Genomic DNA, 21233 nt, shown 5'->3' with positions numbered 1-21233 from the left:
ACGTAAGATCAAAGCTTTTGGTGTTATCGACCTTCTGCTTCATAAAAAGCCGGGAAGCAGATTTAGATTCTAATTATGGCTATCCCATAACTATAAAAACAGCTTTTGTTTATCAAGCAGCATTAAATTAGGACTAGCCCTCTTCTCAATTTTTTTCTCAGATTTGAGGGCTTAAATATCAGCAGTTATTTTACTGTCAGTTTAAAATGAGACTTTAGCTGACCCTTCCCCAGCACTTAGTTTCTGACTCTATACTACAGGCTGGAGGCTATCTTAATTTTGGTAGCAAAAAAACCACAAAGCAAGTGCCTGTGCAAGTTCTGAAGTGACAACAGGCTTATTATGACTTCCATTTTTTACAGAAGAAATGGGGCATCTTTTTCCACAGCAGAGCATTCTCAAAAGCATGAAATCGTTGTGGTACTTCAACTACTGCTGATACAAGTCAGTATTCTGGGCAGGTTCATTAATGAGGAGAAAGTATATTGCTTTGAGCCTACAGCTCACATGTCAGCACGCTTCCATCATAAGCATTAAAGATTATCCTTTATCTTATTCTAAACATCAAGACAGACTTTCCCTTACCTGCTGAGAACTACGTGCCTCATTTAGAAGTTGCATCTGCTTTTCAGAAGGCCTTACAGAGCAAAGAAAGGACATTAATTGAAGTTACTTATTGGATACTGATTGCCTTCAGCTACTTGTGAATAGTTTTGAACACAGAGACAGTGAGTACCAGTATGTATTTGAATTTAACGTGGAAGGGGAAGTAGTATTTACATCCCTCTCTAGAAATAGAGCTTCTAGTTCAGCACGTGAATGCAACCCCTGGAATTTAACCCGTAGTCCAGAATACCTGAAATGTAAAGTCTAACATCCAGCCTCAAGCACACATCTGAGAAAAACATTATTTATTGTTTAAATGCATCAAATGCTATTTATAGTGTATTACATTATTAATCCAGTGATTTGGGTTTGAAATATACAATTAATTGGTACAGAATGCTGACAGGCTTTTTCCCCTCCACTGACAGCACAGTCTTATTTAGATGTTTTTGTCTCTGATGGGTTTTCCCCAGTGTCCAGGGTCTTCAGCAACCTGAAAAGGCCAGCAGCTTCTCGGATCCGGCTGAACTCAATGCAGAATGCTTGCACTTCTATGAACAAGTCCTGTACATTGATAATTTTGTTTCTGATTAAAGACTGAAGAAAGACGCAAACAAGGCGTACCAGGCGGTTCTGAAACAGAGGAGAGAGGGTTTCACAATCATCATACGTGTTTGCAACTAGTGCAGTGTGTCAGCCCTCAGCAATGCAACAGCCCTTTCAGGAGTAGTTTAGGGACAGCAGTCCTCTTGTTCCCAAGCTTTGAACGTGCTGTTCATGCTCTTCTACCTCTCCTATTAGTACTGTACTTATGGATACGGGTGCTTTCAAGATTTGGCAAGTGATACATCACATTTACATGTGTACTGTATTTCATTTCTTTAGTATGTAACCTTGTATACGAAGTCCTGAGGGAAGGGATGATAGCCTAAGAGGCTGTCATGATTAGGGACATCTCAAACCATCTTGTGTTTCAGTTGCTGTGAGACCTCATGCAGGATTAACAGAAGTGACATCCCCCAAGCCTTACGTGCTACTTGGTGATCAGAATGTGCTCCTTGGCCCTCTGTTCCCCCTTTTTTTTGTCCCCTGTGCCTGAAGCACAGCTGCTAACCCACCCACAGAGTGGAACATGGTGCTGAGCATGTTCTCAGCCACAGCACAGCTCTATCTTCCTGTCCTGCTACCTGATGTAATAGGCCCCGCTATTCAGCAGATCACAGGCCGGCGTATCCATGCTTATCTGGTGAAGTCCCAAAGCAGATTAAGCAGCCACCAAAAACTAACAAGTGGTTGCTCTCAGTGCCTTTCCAGATGACGACCACGACAGGGGATTGTGCTGCTGTCTAAAACCACAATGCACTTTTATCCCATTTACTTTAGGTTTCTGCAGCTTAAGGATATAGGAGAGCTATAGAAGGCACTCAAGAAAGAAACCAAAAAAGCTTAAAGGAAAGTATTGGCTGCTTTGCATGAGCCTAATGAGGCTGCAGTCCTTCAGTATGGAGGGAGGAATTGGTCAAGACTCGCCAAGCCTGGTGTGAACTAAGCATGGAACTGTTCTTCACTAAAAACAAATCCAGGAAAACAAGACCTACTGGGCACTTGGTGAAATGAATGGGAGCAGTTTGGGATAGGAGTGCCTCATGCAGCATGCAGACAACAGCTGCAAGGGGGATAAAGATTTGTGAAACAGCTACAGCTTGTATACTGGAACTAAGGAAGAAAGATGAGTTTGGGAAGCAGAGAATATGGCATTATGAGGGTAGAAAAGAGGTCTTAGGTCTTTGATATCAGCAAGCTGTTGTAAGTCAGTAATAAGCAGAACTGAAGGGTGAGGCTTCTACATGAGCAGCATCACCTCAAAAGGTATGGAACTGATGTACGTATGTCAGAGGAAAAAGAAAACCTCAAAACTCAAAGCTAAGCAGAAATTAACCATTTAACGCTTAGGAATAAAGAAGCAGAAGGACAGAATAACTTATAATGCTATCACTCTTACAAAGTCTAAGCATGTATTACACAGAGTGAGATACAGGATCTTTCTTCCTAACCAGTTTAGTAGAGCACTCACCTGCATGTATTTGTCTTTAATCTGTTCACAAGTGGAGATACAGTTGGAGATGTAAAGATGAATAAATTCAGGAGGGAGATCAACTGCAGTAGTAAGCCTGTTCAAATTAAAGATATCGAATACTTTATGAAGCCATAAATTCAATGATTTCATTGCAGAACAGAGTTAGACCTGCAATATTAATCTATTGCTGATCATGTTTCTTTTTTAAACCCAACACAGTACAGAAGCTGAGTTAAATCTGGGCTTTAGGATACTTGACATTAATACAAACATTTGCTATAAATTACAGAAATGAGTCAATATCATTTTAATCCTCCCTACTGCCTGAGTACTGAGATTCTTCATATCATTTGGCTTACCCATACTGGGACTTCAGTGAGTCCTGGTGTTCCTTCCTGAAGAACACAACCAGCATAACTGTTTTATGCAATTAAAGACCCATTTCCTTACTTCTTTCAAATCTACATTTTTTTCCTGTGCTGGCTCTACTGTGAAAAAAGCCAGCAAGCCTGGCCAGTTGTGCAGCTATCCTAGACAGGAATAAGAACTGTTTTCTTACCACTGTTTTTCCCTATTGTAATGATTGCCCCCACCAACAGGGCCCTAACTGCTTAATTCTGCACCAGCAGGGTGGCATATGGGATTCTTTTGTCAAATGATATTTGAGGCGTGATTCAGCTCAGCTGCAGAGCGACTGATGAATAAGGCTGGATTTCACAGTTCACATTCAGTAATCGCCACAGAAATGGAAGAATGCAGGAAAGCTATACCCTTCTAGATTGCTGGGATTAAATGGGAAGCTCAGGCAGCTCAAGTGCTGGCATTCCGTTGAGAAAAAGGCTTTTATCTATATGCAGAAATCACTTCCAAAGAAGACACGGCATCAGCATGAAGCGGGATGGCTATTTATCAATAACATCTTTTGTTCACTTAATCTGTGCGAAGAATGCAAGTTCTGTTGAAGCAAACAGCTCTGTGGCAGTAATTTTTTGCAGATGCTTCTCCCAGTAACTGCCCCCTGTCCCACTGCAGCCTCCATCTTCCACACCAGTAGACCTTAAGGGTCAAAACCGACATTTCCAGATGTCCCAATAAATCACAATTGCTATGTGAGTTAAAAAAGAAGACAAACTAGAGTGAGGTTGATTCTTAGATACGCAACTTTATAAGTTTGATCTGGACCAAAACAAGAGCTTTTTTTCCTTTAAAGACACCAACAGGAAGAAACTGCACAAAAAGCAAATAAAGCCTTTATGAAAGAAACAGACAATCCAGTAGTTGAAGACAGCTACAAATCCAAAGCACTGTGTTCCTCTGCAGGATTAGTTAAAGCACACCAATTCCTACTCTTAAAGGAGTACTTAAAGCAAAACAACTGAGAAAATTGAGAAAGAAAAGAGTTTGATGCTCTTCTCCTTTACTGTAATTTCTTGATCTCCTTTTCTGTTACCTCTGGAGTTTTTTGGAATGTGTCTAACTACAGCCCAGCAGCCAGCCTCATAATCACTTAACTGCTCAGTAGGTTGTCTTTATTTTACAAACTTCAGGAAGCTTTCCTAGATCTGAGATAGTACTTACCGATTGACAACTTCCATTGAATGCAAGGACATGTCCATGTTGACCAAGACAGAAAAATACTCTGTGATCTGACTGGACTGCATCAATTTGAGCAGCATTTCGATGGCTACTAAAGGATTGTTTTCAACGAGGTCTGGCAGCTTGGCAGGAGTGAGACCAATATGATAAACGAGCTTGGGGTCCTTTTCCAGTTCTCCAAGGAGCTGTAAAGGGGAAAAGGAAGTCTGGATTATCTTCTTCTTAATTATTCACATTGCGGCTTGAAGTAACAGCTATGATGCATCTAAACTAGAGGAGAACAAGAAGTCTACAGATATCTCTATTGAAATATATTGCAGGTATATTTCTTTAACACTTCCACTTAGAGACAACTGTGCCAATGATCTGGGTGATCTTCGAGGTCCCTTCCAACCCAAGCCACTCTATGATTCAATGATAAGAAAACCTTTTCCAAGGCATTTAGTAGTTTTTGATCAGTGGGCAATGAAGGAAAAAATAAATTCCTACTTTACTTTTCTGTCCAGTGGAAAAAATACAAATCTCAAAGTTCCTGGTTGTCAGAAAGTTCTGTATGTCACACATTCTACTAGAATCTGCTAGCATAATGAATATCTCAAATCCCACTGGAATGAAGGGGGCAATATTAGCAAATTGAGCAAAGATTCAGTGTTGGCATTTCTGAATTAACTTCTCAACAAAAACTTCCACAGAAGCATAAGCAGCTTGGTTATCAAAAGATTTCACACACAGGAAAATACCAGAGCCACTCACTCACTGATCGGCTTTAACTACATCCAGTCAATGCAATGAAGTTTAAAGACTTACCTTCATACATACCCCAACCAAAAGCATTGGGTTTTGAGAACTCAAATCACTTGGTATTTACCAAATCATTACAGAAATCGGAATTAGAGAACTTGGATAATTTAAACTGGAAACACGCAAGTTTAATAGACAGTCTGTTAGGAAGTCAATGTAAGCAGAAAATTGCACAATGCCTACCTGCGTTTGCTGTGGGGAAGTCAAGGGACTTTTAAAAGCTTTTGCCATAATTCTTTTTATCTCAACGCCAGTGCTGTTTTTAACGCACATTGACTTGTCCCACTGGATTGTGTGGTCTGGTTCTATTGGATTTAACCATGCCAATTCATCCTCGCATATATGGAGCGGAGGTGGCGGACGAATAAACTCTGGCCGAAAGTGACCTAAAAAAGACAACAATGTGAAACGTTTGTTTTAAACTTCGAGCTTAATTTTATTTCAGTACAAGGATATCTCCAAGGTCCTCAATTTTTTAAGCTATAACAACATTGGGAAGCGTGTAACAGTCTTATTTTCCTCCCAGACAAGTATTTATTCCTCATTTCTAGTGATGCTGTTATGTCAGCTTGTTTTTCCTCTTGAATCGGATCACTGTGTTACTGTTTCTGCCATTGATGAATGGTCTTTTTCCCCTCCCACACTACCTGATTCTTTGAGGTGTTACAGTCAGTGCAGATCTTAGCACAAGGGGCTACGAGTTGAGGAGCATCAGGTAACACAGCTAACACTGAGACAGACTCCAGATTTTGAAAGGACTGGAAATATGAACACGATGGAGCCTGATCTGGAGATAGATTGATACAGTTCTGCACCACTTCATTCACCTTCATTTCTATTTCATATCCTGAAAATATTTTTGAATCATACTACATTTCATCTGGAGATGAATAACAACGTAGCACATCGTGAGTTAAACAAAAAGATGTGAAAACATACATACTTTCTATAGGAGGCTTTGGTCCACTCACTAATGCTTCAGTGATCTGGGAGGCAACAGAGCTGTCAAAACCAGAGTTGGAAGAATCTGGGTCAGGATCACTGAGGATGCTGGGGAAGCTGGCCTTGCTCTGCGTTGGCAGCTCAGACTGACGCTCTGCAAGAAGGTCAGTCCACAGTATTAAAGCATGAAATTGAAAGAGAGATGCCAGAATGCTACAAGTTAGGCAGGAGTTTTTTAGCTGCAATAAAACCCCCAAACAGATAACAACATGAGATTCAGTACTGTATTTGCTAGCATTCAGAATGCCAGCTGACAGAAGAAGGCCAGTGGCACGCAGCAAGGACAAGGAAGTAGAAACGAATCTCAGACAGCCTTGACTTTAAAAAGTTAAGTAACTGATGCAATCTGATATTAAAAGCGAATTAGTACAGTCACATGATAGTCCTGAAAGAGTTCACATAACTCTATCTAGTTTTGCAATCACTTCTCAGAGCAGTGAAGAGAGAAATCTGCAGAGATGCATTTACTTTCTGTAATGATAAGGGTCACAGTAGAACTGAAGTCACCTATTCAGATTTAGCCATCACACTTCAGTGGCACTGTGTAAGCTACTTTTGCATTGGAGTTTAATTGATGCAGGATTCTACAGATAGAGCTATGAAGCAATCCTGTAAAAGCGTCCCTCTAAAACCCAAATTACAGAACATAAATAAGGGACATAAAAGTAATACTAAATTTAGCATATAGAGCTGAAGACGTGAAAAAAGTGGTCAAAAAATCCTAATCAATACTTGCATTGTCAGACTTTAAGTGTTCTTCTGTCACAATCTCTCACTCTTCCATATCTGAAGGCTTAAGGGCTGACCTTCCATACTCTCTATATTAGTGAGAACCACATTTTCTATTACCTTGGTAAAAACAAATCAACAAAAACCCAACAACATGCACGAAAGCCAAGAGCCCACCACACAATGCCATCTTATGTTCCTTCCCTCCCCCTCCCAAGGAGGATATTAAGTAGCAGATTAAGTCTCAAGTAATCTGAAGTCCAAATTTGCTGCTCCCACACGAAATCAACACCACTTCTTATCCGGATGATTAAGTATAGCGCCCTCAGCTTCAGTACACTGTCCTTATCTCTTTCAAGCAAAGTACATTTTCTCTTTTTTTCCTACAACCACATGACCCTTTGCAGCTCCCCATCCATATGAACTCCATTTCAGATCCATGAGAGATGCTTACAAATTGTATGTATATATACACACACACACACACATACACACACACACGCACTTCTTCAACTTTATAAGCTGTTGGAAGTTCCAGCTTGTGAGTTCTATCATTTAGCTCCTGAAGGGATCAGCTGGGTTAACATAAGTTCTCTGAGAGGACAACAAGATGACATATTGGGTGTCCTTCGTTCTTGTCATCTACAGTCTAGAACTTACATGGATCAGTATAGGTATAAAGTCATTGATTGGTCGTATCCCCTCATCTCAAATGACTAATGATGCTTAATTAGAAGAACAAAAGTTTAAGATACAGCCTTTTAGTTCACTGATTTTTTTAAGCCTAAATGAGCCCTTTACTTACATACACTGGGATTGAAATTCTACCTTCCACTGCTTCAAAAATCACAGAATAGAATCATAGAATCACAAAGGTCAGAAAAGACATCCAAGACCATCCAGTCCAACTGTTCACCCACCACCACTACTGCCCACTAAAACATGTCCCTCAGTACAACATCTAAATGCTCCTGAACACCTCCAGGGACAGTGAGCACACCACCTCCCTGGGCAGCCCAGAGTAAGCAGAAGGGAGAGATGAGTGCTGTTAGAACACGGCTGTGTTCTGAAGAGAACACAGCAACTTGAACCAATACATTCAAATGGAGGAAAACAACTCCTCTGAATGCAATCACTTATGATGCTTTATCAAGCTTTTTTCCTTTTAACAGATAACAAGAACAATGTATTTATTACAAGCCCAACTTCCAATCCAGGCCAAATACCCTGATCACAGATTGAATGAATATTCTGTGGACTGAAGAGAGAACAGAACAAAGGAAGTTTTAACACTGATTCTCAAGATGCTCTATTCCAACATTAGACATTCAACAGAAAAGTCTGCAAGGAAAGTTGTCACAATGAACTGAAGTTCAGAAGCCAAGTGCTCCGTTCTGCAGGTATATTCTAAAGCAAGTCCATCATCCTGCTCTAAAAAGCCCTGAATTCATGTCAGGGGCCACGATTTCAGAAGGCCCACAGCTCTTCTGTAAAATGGGTGGAAAAATGATGCAACTACAACACCCCCACCACTGTATTTAAGCACCATGATGCAAAGTATTTACACACTGTGAATAGCTCGGCTTCATCCTCCATACTGAATAGTGGACGTACACCGCCAGCTTCTGAAGAGCTGACAGACCTTCTGAAACGTTGCACACGCAGCCGAGAAGCATCACAATACTAACAGAAATGCAACAGCAGCTGCCTCTTAAGAAAGCTCATAGAAGGTATTTATTCTAAGGAGCTACAGTTACGAGACTGAGAACGTGTGAGGTTTTTTCATAGGTAGTTTGTTTTGTTCCACAATTCCTGCAGTGGCTCACAAACAGTTAATCCTGCACGACATTTGCTATATCATGAAAATAATGATACAAAGACTTAGAATCATAGAATCATAGAATCGCTAAGGTTGGAAAAGACCCACAGGATCATCCAGTCCAACCATCCGCCCTTCATCAATGGTTCTCACTAAACCATGTCGCTCAACACAACATCCAAACGCTCTTTGAACACCACCAGGCTCGGTGACTCCACCACCTCTCTGGGCAGCCCATTCCAGTGCCTGACCACCCTTTCAGAGAAGTAGTATTTCCTAACGTCCAGCCTGAACCTTCCCTGGCGCAACTTGAAGCCATTCCCTCTAGTCCTATCACTAGTCACCCGAGAGAAGAGGCCGACCCCCAGCTCACCACAACCTCCCTTCAGGTAGTTATAGAGAGCAATAAGGTCTCCCCTGAGCCTCCTCTCCTCCAGACTGAACAATCCCAGCTCCTTCAGCCGCTCCTCATAAGGTCTGTGCTCCAGACCCCTCACCAGCTTTGTTGCCCTCCTCTGGACATGCTCCAGGGCCTCGATGTCTTTCTTACAGTGAGGGGCCCAAAACTGGACACAGTACTCGAGGTGCGGCCTCACCAGTGCTGAGTACAGGGGAATAATTACTTCTCTGTTCCTGCTGGCCACACTATTTCTGATACAAGCCAGGATGCCATTGGCCTTCTTGGCCACCTGGGCACACTGCTGGCTCATGTTCAGTCTAGCGTCAATCAACACCCCCAGGTCCATTTCCTCTACACAGTCTTCCAGCCACTCTGCCCCAAGCCTGTAGCGTTGCCTGGGGTAACTTGTTTCAGGGTTCAGCTTTTCCAAGCACTGTTAATGGCTTTGTACCTAAAGCCAGCAGCATCTTGTATTTTTAAAAAGGGACAGACTAAAACGCGTGGCCTAAAGCACCCATCCATCCAAACATGCTGTTGAGGTTCTCTTCAATGTTTCAGCTTTAACACAAATAAGGCAAACACGGTACCAAGGGGAAAACAAACAAAAATAAGTGGCAGCACTCCCAAGCTTTGCTAAGGCATCTTGTCACAATGTCACGCTGTGTCAATGCCACATGTTATCTCAAACTTCTAAAAGCTGAATTCACAGAAGTAGTCTTGAAAATAACAGACAGGACGTACAGGAGAACCACAAGGGTTTGTTTCCCTTCTTTGTAGATATGCTTGGGTACTCTATTTGCACTTCCCAAAGATCCTGCTGTCTGGAGACAGCAGCTGAGGACACTGGAAACAGGGGACAGCGTAGCAGAGCATTAAAGTCAGTGACAAGTGCTACATAAAAATGACAGCACCAAGATACGACTGTAGGACAGAAGGAGTAGTGCCTGATCTCACACAGAGAAACCACAGCGTTCGAATATAGAAGCAGGATGGGCAGTTTTGAAGTAGTTCCATTTTTATGTACCTAGGAAATGAGCTTTTTCTTTCTTTAAATATACTGCTCGAGTTGGCAACTTGTTCCAAGCAATATTTTCCATTCTAGATTAGCTCCACATGTAACTTGTTGCCCCACACCATCAGAACAATCATATCCCTGCTCCTCTCCTCCTGCCCAAGAACAAGCACTGAGTTCCTCTCCCTTACAGCCTAGGGAAGTCAAACCACCTCCCACCTGTGAGCTAACGCTGCTAAGTCTGACTACAGAAAACTGAAGATGCAATTGGAACAGCCTATTTGCCAGGTGCTGCTGCACAGCACTTACCTCATGTTCTCTCGTACCAAAACCAAGGCAAAGGAGAAAAGGTACAGATAGACAAAAAAAAAACATACCAAACTTTAGGTGAAAATCTTCCTATACTTGCAAATTGGTCTTATTTGCAAGGCAGTGACGTACCTAAGTAGGATAAAACAGCCAGGCCACAACTGCACTTGAAGTTTCTCTACGCCTGAAGACACTACAGCTCAGCCCAACTTTTCCCACACGTGGAGAGGAGCACCTCAAAGTCAAACGGCAATTAACACTTCCATTCGCAGCGGAGCCGCAGCTCCTCCTTACCCGCCAAGGCCAGCTGAAGGCCGCTTATATCCACCGACTGGGCCATGTTGCCAACGTCCATCGCAGCAATCTGCCGCGGGGTCTTCTTGAACAGCTCTCTGGGGGGGGCCAGCATCAGCTGGGACAGGAAGAACTTTTCGGGCGGGGTTATGGGCGGCAAGAAGCCTGCGGGGAGAGAAGGGAGAAGCAAGCCTTGATTCCTGAGGCAATTACTACCCGGCGGACCCCTCGAGTGCGGAGAAAACGTATCGTAAAACCAACGTCAACGGCAAACAGCGGCGCAAAGGGAGAAATCCGCGCGAACGGCGCCGGTACGGCACGGCCGCTGTCACAGCCCGGAACGCCCCGCTCTGCCCCCGACCGCCGCCGTTCCCCGGCACCTGAGAGCGGGGTGCGCTCCGCCTCGTCGCCGCCGCGCTCGGGAGCGGGGTTGAGCAGGTGGGCGAAGACGGCGGCGAAGGGGTTGGCGGCGAGCGGCTCGGTGCGGTACATCTCCCACAGCAGGTAGAGGGCGGTGAGGCGCTGCGCCGGGCTGGGCAGCAGGTCGGGCTGCTGCAGCAGCAGAACGAGCACGGAGCCCAGGCGGAAGTGCTCGGCCTTGCCGAAGTAGTGGTGGAAGGCGCTGGAGAGGCCCTCGAAGGTGCTGCCGCCCGCCTCCTCCGACACGATGCCCAGCAGGCTCGTCAGCTCCTTCGGCGACAGGCTCATCCTGCCGCCCGCCGCTCCGCCGCCGCCGCCCGCCTCGCCGCCCGCCTCGGCCGGGCTGCCCCCGCCCCCGGGCATCCACCCCCACCCGCCTCACGGCGCCCGGCCCGGCCCCACCGCTGCTCGCCGCCGGAAGGCCGCGCGCTGTCGCGCCGGCCGCGCTTTACGGCGCGGCCGTAAGGCGCCGCGACCGCTGCGGAGCCGCGGGGACTGCCCGCCCCGGCGCGGGAGGGGTACGCTCGGCCCGCCGTGCCCGTGCCCGTGCCCGCGGCGACGTCTCGCGAGATGGGATTGGCCCGATCCGCCCAGAGGGGCGGGGGGACGCAGGGGATTGGCCGGCACCGCGCGCTCCCATTGGGCCGGGCCTGGCGGGGCGGGGCGGGCCGGAGCGCGGCGGCCGTTGGGGCCGGTAGGGGGAGACCGGCAGCGCGTCTGGTACCGTGCGGCTCGGGGGGGGGTGGTTGTGCAGTGGAGGGACGTCGTCGTCTCCAGGGCGATAACCGTGACCAGCGGCAGGGGGTTGAGAGGAGGAGGGGAGCAGGCTGGGGCCGTGCCCGCTGCCCTGGGCAGCCGTTCCATGCCCACCGCCCTGTGGTGCAGCCCCTTTCCCTCACCCCCCGCTGCCCCTCCCCTGACAGCTCCATGCCGTTCCCTCGGGCCCTGTTCCCACCCGCCACCGCTCATGGAGCAGAGGCTGTGGTACGTGCTGAGGAAGAAGGACTTGGAAGATCTTGAGAACAGACACTGCTTCTGTGGTCTGATTCTTGTAGAAGCAGTGACTGCGTTCCCTCAGGTGAGCACCCCCAGGCTGCACAGCCCGGAAGACCTCAGCTTTCTAGTGAGCCATTCTGGTGTCAGAAATGGAATTCAGTTGATAAAGTAATATAAATTGAAGGGCAGTGGTAACAAATGACAAGGAAAACAAGATCTGAGAGGTGTAAACACTTCACATACATAGAATCTTAGAATGGCTTGAGTTGAATGGGGCCCTAAAGATAATACAGCCCCATCCCCTGCCATGGGCAGGGCTGCCCCCCACCAGCTCAGGCTGTCCAGGGCCCCATCCAACCTGGCCTTGAGCACCTCCAGGGATGGGGCACCACAGCTTCTCTGGGCAGCTGTGCCAGCGCCTCACTGCCCTCTGAGTGAAGACTTTCTTCTTACTGTCTAACCTAAATCTGCCCTGTTTTAGTTAACACTATCCCCCCTCGTCCTGTCACTATCAGACCATGTGAAAAGCCAGTCCTCCTTACTTGAAGGGAGCTTTCTCCCTTCAAGTTCTGGAAGGCTGCACTGAGGTCTCCTTGGAGCCTTCTCCAAGCTAAACAAGCCCAAATCCCTCAGCCTGTCTCCACTGGAGCGGTGTTCCTGTCCTTTGATCATCTTGGCCCTCCCTCTGAACCTGCTCCAACAGCTTCTTGTGCTGGGGGACGGAGACTTGGACATAATATTCCAGATGGGGCCTCATGAGCACAAAGCAGAGGGGGACAGTCACCTCCCCCTCCCTACTGGCCACCTCTCTTTTGGTGCAGCCCAGGATAATGTTGGCCTTCTGGGCTGCAAGCACACACTGCTGGCTCATGCCCAGTGATTGCTTTGGGAAAAATGAGCAAAAACAAGCAAAAACAACACCCCCTCCTCTCCCCAGGAAAAACAAAACAAAAATGACAAGATCTACAGACACATAGGGATAATCTGAAAGCGTTCTTATTAGAGCAGCTACTCACTGACTGACTAGATCACATTGAGAGGTCTGCTTGTGGTGTGAAGCGTGGCTACAATAGCAGAGCAAATGGAAGGGGATGCCATTGGGCTTGCTGCCATGGCCACCTTGTACTAGGAAACAGAATAGTGAGTCCTTGGGATTTTGCAATGTGCTAACAGCTGCAGCAAGGACTTAGGTTAGTTTTAGGAAGAAGATAAAAGAATTACAGATTGCTGAGGAAATAATCTTTGGAGGTGTGCAGAAGAGCTGGCTGGAGGGGTTGAGAAAGCATGGGCATATACAAAGGCTTTCTACCCTTACTTGGAACACATACAGAGAAGTAGTCAAAATCTCTTCAGTCAAAAAAGGCGAAAAGTGGGTAGTTTAGAGAGGAAGGTGCTGTGGGAAAGTATAATTCTTTATAACTCAAATAGATTTCTGGCAAAATAGGTAGAAAGATGAACTGTGGCAGCTGCCTTGAACACTGGGTCTTTGGGAAGACATTTTGGATAACAGAGGGATTGAGAACATGCCGAACTGGCCAACTCTTATCTTCCCCTCTGTTTCGTTGAGCTGCAGAGAAACTGTTGTAGTTCTTTGTTCTTGTCAGAGTGGTTTGCTTTTCTGGGTCTGAAGAATTGTTGCAATAAATTGAGAAGGTGAAACCGTGTCAGTGGTCTGCAAAGTGGAAAAGGCTCTGGTGGCTGTTTCTGTGTCTTTGCTAAACCTCCTCCAGAGATGAGGGGATGTGGTTTGATACGTGCCCTTGGCTGCTGGCCACCTCCTTTAGGTACTTCCCGGTTCAAAGGTTGAATGCTCATCATTCCCAGCCCCTGATGAACATTTCTTCCTTGAGCTCATCTTCAGTGATTGATTCATGAACCAGCTTATGTTTTTGGCATGCGTAAAACGCTGTGGCAATGGTCTCTGCAGTTCAAGAGCCGTGCTGCACAAAACAGTACTTCCTTCTTCACTCTGTTCATTACTCATCACATTCTGCACAACTCTTATCACAGCACACCTCAGTTGCTCCCCTCTAAGCTATGTTCCCTTCTGAGGACAGATATCCACGTAACATAACGGATGTCCCATTCTCTGTTCTGCCATCCTTGTTGCCTTTCTCTGCTTTTCCTACTTCTGCCTTATCCTTATTCAGCTGTGAGTGTTGTATTCATATTACCTTTACACAATGAATGCTGTTTATTTCTCTGCTCACTTTTTCGCAGTTTGCTCTATTTAAGCCATGAACATTGACCTGATGCTATAAAATAACTCTCCTCAATGACTTTTTGTATCATTCCTCAGCAGTGATAGTTAGGAAGCATCCACTACTGCAAGAGGGATAGATTCTTTCTCTTTCCACCCCACCTTCATCACAGCATTTTCTTTTGCATTTATCAGTACAGAAATTGGACTTGATGGCTTAAAGTTTCTTGGATTCTCTCCATGGCCTTTTGAAAGATTGAGACCATTTTGATGAGAAGGTTGCACACTGCAATAGAACATCTTCATCCTTCAGCTGAAATACATCTCTTGAGTGAGTCCCATCAGATCCCGGTGATGAATAATGATTCATTTTATACACTTCATCTCACATCTCTTACTAACTCTTCACTGTGAGACAGCTCTCTTGACTTGCACCCTGTCAGGAAAGCCTGGGAACAACTCCAAGATCCCCGTAGAGATGCAAGGAATTAATTCAGCTTTTCTCCTTTAGCTTCTTTCCCTCGATGCTTTTGGACGTTGCTCTCATCTGTTGACCTGAAACTGAGCAGCAGATTTGGTGCTTCTGGTGTGCTGGCAAACCTTTTCTTTGTTCTTCTTCTTTTTTTTTTTTTTTTTGGTGGGAGGAAGTTTGTGGTTAGAAACAATCATGCCTAAAATTGTGCCTTAAGTGAAGGGCAGTTTCCTGGGTGCTAATCCACTGTCGCATAGATGTGTTGTGCTTCTGCCCAGGTAGCCTTTTTTGGTCAGCCTGCTGCTAACAACAGACTGTGCAGAGCAGATTTGTTGCAAGGAGGAGAAACCTGTTGAGAAACAAAAAGCTCTCTCTCCTTTTCTCATAGATTTCAGAAATGCAAACCACTCTTGCATAATGTTCTTATTGGAATAATGGATGTAGAATTGCAGAAATGGCCGTCAGAGCAATAAAATGTCTCCCCAGTGACTGAGATAGCAAAAAAGAAAGCTACTTCTGCGTGGCTAATGCAGCCATTTGAAAAGGTTTCTGGTCAGAGCAGGAAAGCCAACAGTTAGGAAGATGGAATACTCTATAGGAAGTGGGATGGGAAGAAACATAGGTTGACAAAGGAGATTCTGAAGCCATGATGATTTAGAAACAGATTACCATTTCAGAGTAGCAAAAAATCTAAGAAAACGGTGGGGCTAAAATACTTCCTGGGCAAGAAGTGTAGTAAATATGCTGCAAAAGAGGACATTCTTGGATTCTTGGACTCAACATTTATGTAACAAAGAAGCAACAGTATGTCATAGTAGTGGAGACTCAAGTAAAGGAGTCCTCCAACATATCTGACTTCTCAAATGAATCGCTTGGCATGCAGGGAGGAAGGCTGGGCCCGCAGCTCCTCCAGGCTGGCAGCCCAGCACAGCACAGCCCTGTGGTGCAAAGGAAAAGGTTCACGTTGCTGCCTTTGCAGTACAGCTTCTCTGGGACCAGGCTGAACATATTCCGTTTCTTTTAGATGGCTTAGAGAAGAGCTTCTGAATGGTCAATAAACGTATGAAATTTACCCATCGTTCTTTAAGTTGGGCTGGATTAAGAACCTCAGTAAACATCATGCTTTGAATTCCTAAGGACGGATGAAGGGATTGGGGCTACACTTAAATTTCTGCCCCTCGGGCTCCTTTGTTAGCTCTGCCCCATTGGCTCATAAATGCTAATATGAATGCACAGATTTCAGACAACCTTTACACGTACAAATAAACCTTTTCAAGTTATATCACTGTGAGTATGAACTTTGTTTAGTGTTTGAATTGACATCATCTTGTGAGAAATGGTAATTGTTGCTGGAAAATTAGATCTGTAACCAAAGGAGCACATTTGATTTGACTTAATGTGATTTGCTGTTAGCAGGCAAAGCTAAGGGAAAGGCTGTGCAGTTTAACTGTCGAATTTGTTTTTCCTCCTTTCCTTATTCAAATGGATTATGTTATTGTTTGCTATTGTATTTTAGATAACGCCAAGGAATAGAAACTGTTCTGTGGGCACTTGGGGAAAGAATACTAATGAAGGAGCAACAGAAGAAGACAGCATTAGGGAGGTGAAAGAAAAAGTGACAGAGAAGTTATATTAAATTGACCTGCTCCACGGCAATTATTGTAGTTTCTTCTAGCAAAGAAGCTGAATACTTCAGCTAGGAAACAACTTCCACCAGTGTATTTTTATCCCACATTTCACATGGGAAGAACATAGTGGGAAGGAATTAAGTCACACCTTGAAGTCAAAGGGGAAATCAGAACACTTCCAGATTGTTTTGTTTATTCTCACAAGACTTTTCTCTTGTACACAAATTCCTTCCCTTAATAATTTAACTGACCCAGCCCATCTACAGTGTATTTTAAATAGCAACATATCCAAAAGGGAAGGGAGAAGGTCGGTTTTGTGTCTCTCCATCTGCAGCTTTCTAGTGACCATTGCATGTTATCCTTCCTAGTTCATCTCTTCAATTCAAAACCCAACATGAGACAACCAGAACAGAAACAGGTTTATTATTCCTGGAGTAATCAACAATGTTGGCGTGCTAACAATGCCTAAAAGCCTTCCCGAGTAACTATTTGAGAATACATCTTCACTTGTTCATCAGACCTCAAAGATGTCAAGTGATTCTTGGATGTAACTCGAAGAGCATCTAAGAAACACCCCAAATATCATTTTTCAATGGCTCCATAAGTGCTGTTCCGTGGTCATTCAACATGATTGTTGATGAATTCTTTAGCTTCTGTGAATTTTAGTGACACTTCTGTATTTTAAGGCAATCTTCAAATGTCAACTCATGTAAAGTCATTGTTAGTGCAATTACTTGGTTTCTTGATGCTAGCACGTAAAAGCAGCCTACAATATGACTTTTGGCATATATATCTGTGCATAGACCCTTTTTCTTGCTAGGAAAACCTTCTGTGATAACTCTAAGACATTTTCAGAAAATGATTTGAAGCAAAACGGTCCTTTCATTTATCTTTTCTTTTTTCTTGTTTAATTAGACAAGGATTTTCAAAATCCATTTGTAATTCAAAAACAGGTGAGCGTGTGTTCTGTGTCAACACTAGTTGGGAACTCCTCACTGTGAACTTTAATTTGAGTATTCAGCTTTTATAATTTGAGCTCTGCAATTGCACGCCTGACTCACCTGGCACTATTTCTGTTCCCTGGTTCAATGACTCGACTTTTGCTTCGTTTCTGTTTTCATCTAAAATCAATATCAGTTGAATCTTTGCAGAGGAAGGGCTTTATGCTTAAACCACAAATTTGAAATCTGCTTTCTGAAAAGGTGTTCAATAATTCAGAGCTGATCAGAGCTGTTGCTCGAGAAGGGGGACTTTCCGGTTCTATTTCTTCCTCTGCCTGTAGGGTGTTGAACTCAAATCCAGGCAATGGCTCTACGAGGAGCAGGGGGGAATATTCATCTCTGTCTAAAGTTACTTTGCTTTGTTTACAGGAACTGAGGACTCCTGGAAGGAAGAGGGAAACACAGAATCTGCTGGTTTTAGTGAGAAAGTGCTCGGTGAGATGCTGGATGAGGGTTTGCGTTCTGGTCCTGTGCCAGGAACAATGCAAGCAATGGCAGTCAGATATGAAAGCATAACAATGTATGTGTGTGGGGACTGGAAGTCTGTTGTCCCTCTGGCCTGTTTAAACTCCCAGACACTGAGAGAGTCCCTTCTCATTCTTTCCCTTTAGAAAGAACATTTTGGAATTTTAGAAAGGAACCTCTCTTTCTCTCCAATGAATAGAACGTGTGTGCACATACTTACTCATTTAAAAGCATATACAGACATTTAAATATTAGACCAAAAGTTTTTCATTATATATATCTATACCAGATAGAGAAGAAGTAGGTTGAAATATCTGATGATGTGACGCTTTTCCGAGTGACATTTGGTCAGAAGGATGCTTGGCAGTGCTAATTTTTAAACATGCTTTTAGGACCTAGTACAGTGCAAGAGGGTAAAATATATTTTAGATGCATTATAGAGCATTGTGGTGTAGTGATGTTTATAGCCTAGTCAAGGAGAGAACCTCAAATTGCAAATGTATCTAATAAGTATTTGATGATTTTGCTTTCCTCCAGCAATGGTGAAGCTCCACTGATTTGTCTGTATCAGGGTTTTGTCCCATTCGTTTTGTAGCGTTCCCATTTACTTCCTATACCTACTGAGCTCCTTACAGGGCTTTCTTTCCAACTGCCTACAGAGTTTCTCCTGTGGCCGTCTCTAAGTGTGCTGCATTTCCTCAAAGCATCTTCTTATTCATCCCATCTCCTGTTTTATGTTGAAAGCTTTTAAAATACATTTTAATGATGCATAGCAGCAATATAATGAGCCTAATAGCATGCTATTGATTTTCATTTGCGACACTGGCATTCAAACATTTCAATAGTGTTTTAAGAGTGTGTATATTTAATGTGATTCAAAGACAGGGCAAATGCACTACAATATTTATCTGCTAAAAAAAACTCCACTATCTCTTACCAACTGAATCCTCCCTCCATCCTCCCCCGCAATGTTTGTTGCAATCAGCTGCATTAGAAGTATATCATTTTCAGTGTCTTAAAACAAGCAAGCCAAAATCCTTGGTACAAGGAAGTAAAGGGGAAAAACAACAGGTCACTGTATCTGCACATATCTTTGTTTATCTGCTGTGGTCACAGTGAAGATATTAAAGATGCAGACCCAGTCAGTGCTGTTGGTGAATGCAGTGTTTTAGCTTCAGAGTGAAGAAAGCTGCTCCAGGATACTCTCTAGATAGGAATTAGCTGAGTTATGGAACACACTAGCTCAGGCTAAGAAAAACGAGCAGAAAAATGAGACTGGCAAATGTACACATCACCATAAGATAAGATAACCGTTCTCATTTGCTCGATAACCTGGTAGTTACACCCTACAGAGAGCACTGCTTTCGGGAGCAGTTTCTGTGTACTCAGTGAGCAGGATGTGAAGCAGCCATTCAGTTCACTCTGAATGTATGTGCAGTGTCACCTGCATGTATGACCACTTGGAGGTAATGCTATAACAGCAGCGTTGACAAGCTGCACCAGCCACACATACACACACCAGATGGCTGTGCTACTGTTCAGCAGGACCTGGACAGACCTGTGAGTTGGGCAGAGAGAAACCTGATGAGCTTCAGCAAGAACAAGCACGGGATCCCGTACCTGGGAAGAAATAACTGCATGTATCAGTACAGATGAGGGGCTGACCTGCTGGAAAGGAGCTCTGTGGGGAAGGACTTAGGTGTTCTAGTGGACAACAGTTTGGCCTTCAGCCAGCAGTGTGCCACTCTGAGGTACTGTGGCTCCCCAGTTCAAGAACGAGAGGAAGAGAGGGAACTTCTTGAGAGAATCCAGCAGAGGCCTGCAAAGAAGATGAGGGGCCTGGAGCATCTACACTATTGAGGAAAGGCTGAGAGACCTGGGGCTGTTCAGCCTGGAGAAGAGTAGGATGAGAGGGGATCTCATCACTATTTATAAATACCTAAAAGGTGGGAGTCAAATCAATGAGGCCAGGCTCTTTTTGGTGGTGTGCAGTTACAGGACAAGGGATAATGGGCAAAAGCTGCAGTACAGGAAATTCCATACCAACACGAGGAAGAACTTCTGTACTGTGAGGGTGACAGAGCACTGGAACAGGCTGCCCAGAGAGGTTGTGGAGTCTCCTTCTCTAGAGGTATTCAAAATCCTCCCTGGATGCTTTCCTGTGCAACCCACTGCAGGGAACCTGCTTTAGCAGGGAGTGTGCTAGTCCCCAGAGTTCCCTTCCAACCCCAGTGATTCTGTGTGTGATATTGCTGTAGCTCCTTGTGTTATAAGGAAAGACGCTATTTTTCCAGGGCTTTGACATGCTTTATTTGAGACTGTTTATAACAAATGAATAAAAATGAAATTGACAGAGTGTCGCTCATATATTACAAATCAGTTATCTGTACAGACGTAAATGTGTGTGACTATCTGAAGATATTAGGAAATGCAGTTTCTGCTCTGTGGGTTGACTGAATATCAGTAACGTGGAGAGAGAGAGTGAGACAGAAAGAGAGACAGAGACAGAGAAGTACTAGAGATACATGGAAGACTTATGCTTTTGTAAGGACTTCAGTTTTCTTGCTTTCTCAATACGCAGCTGTTGGTTTGTAACCACATCAACCAACAGAATCTCCTGACAGGGCTTGACTCAGATATTACTGCCGTTGAGTGAAACTACACAGGTTTTGCTATCAAGCTAAAAAAATCAGCTGCTTTAATTACCATTTATTTCATTTTTTTTCTAATCTTTATACTTTCCTTTAAAGGTCGTGATGCAAAAATTCCTGAGAATGTGTAAATGATTCTGAAGTTTAAGAAGCTTTTTGAATCAGTTAACAGTTTCCAGTGTGCAAGTTGGGCTGAAATTAAGATACCAGTCTTGATTCTAAGAAGTTACCCAAGGAATCCTAAAACATGCAACGGATGAGGTACCTAAGACAGACATGGGCACGTGTTTTGTGTCATACATTAAAACATATGTGAAGTTCAATTCCTGTCCACACCAGAGACATTAGCTTTTGGCTAGTGCCAGAAATGATCAAGAAAACCGTTGTTTGGTTCCAAAATTCTGAAATGGGAAACATCATTTATTTTCAGTAGATGGGGGTAGTAATGAGTGGTTCTCCTGCAAACACCTAATTCTCTTGGCTGACTGCAGATGGACTGTAGAAGGATGAGGTCAGATGTCATATTTTTGACCTCTACATTGGGACAGAGCGATCCCATTCCTAAAGTCGTGCTGAACATCCTGGGGAAGCAAGAACAAATTTGAAGCTGAGCTGAGCGTAAATCCTGGCAAGAACAATTATACCTGCAGGTGAGATATATATTGGTTTTCTTGTCTTCTAGCATTGTGCTGCATCCTTTTATCCCCAGAATATGCTGATCGTTCATCTTTTGAACATGATTTTTTCAGGACAAG

General features: G+C 44.2%; 1 protein-coding gene and 1 long non-coding RNA gene across 3 annotated transcripts; one reads left to right on the top strand and one right to left on the bottom strand.

Moving 5' to 3' along the window:
* Window positions 1–896: 896 nt before the first annotated feature.
* Window positions 897–11643, bottom strand: CNOT11 (CCR4-NOT transcription complex subunit 11). Its single transcript, XM_416910.8, has 7 exons — window positions 11026–11643; window positions 10646–10810; window positions 6024–6176; window positions 5264–5466; window positions 4262–4464; window positions 2681–2777; window positions 897–1239 (listed from the first exon to the last, which is right to left on the bottom strand). The coding sequence occupies exons 1-7, from the start codon at window positions 11426–11428 to the stop codon at window positions 1042–1044; spliced, it is 1422 nt and encodes a 473-aa protein (XP_416910.5). The 5' UTR covers window positions 11429–11643; the 3' UTR covers window positions 897–1041.
* Window positions 11644–11735: 92 nt separating this feature from the next.
* LOC121108984 lies at window positions 11736–20801 on the top strand. 2 transcript variants are annotated; one of them, XR_006934359.1, is made up of 3 exons: window positions 11736–11785; window positions 11989–12143; window positions 17732–20801. It is a non-coding gene; the product is annotated as an uncharacterized LOC121108984 (long non-coding RNA). The 2 variants fall into 2 exon arrangements; XR_005843649.2 differs by having other exon boundaries at window positions 11736–12143.
* Window positions 20802–21233: the final 432 nt, after the last annotated feature.

This window comes from Gallus gallus, chromosome 1 (assembly GCF_016699485.2).
Source record: "Gallus gallus isolate bGalGal1 chromosome 1, bGalGal1.mat.broiler.GRCg7b, whole genome shotgun sequence".
In the NCBI taxonomy this organism is placed as follows: domain Eukaryota; kingdom Metazoa; phylum Chordata; class Aves; order Galliformes; family Phasianidae; genus Gallus; species Gallus gallus.
Note: the sequence above shows the minus strand (reverse complement) of the source record. Positions and strands in the feature narration are given on the sequence as shown.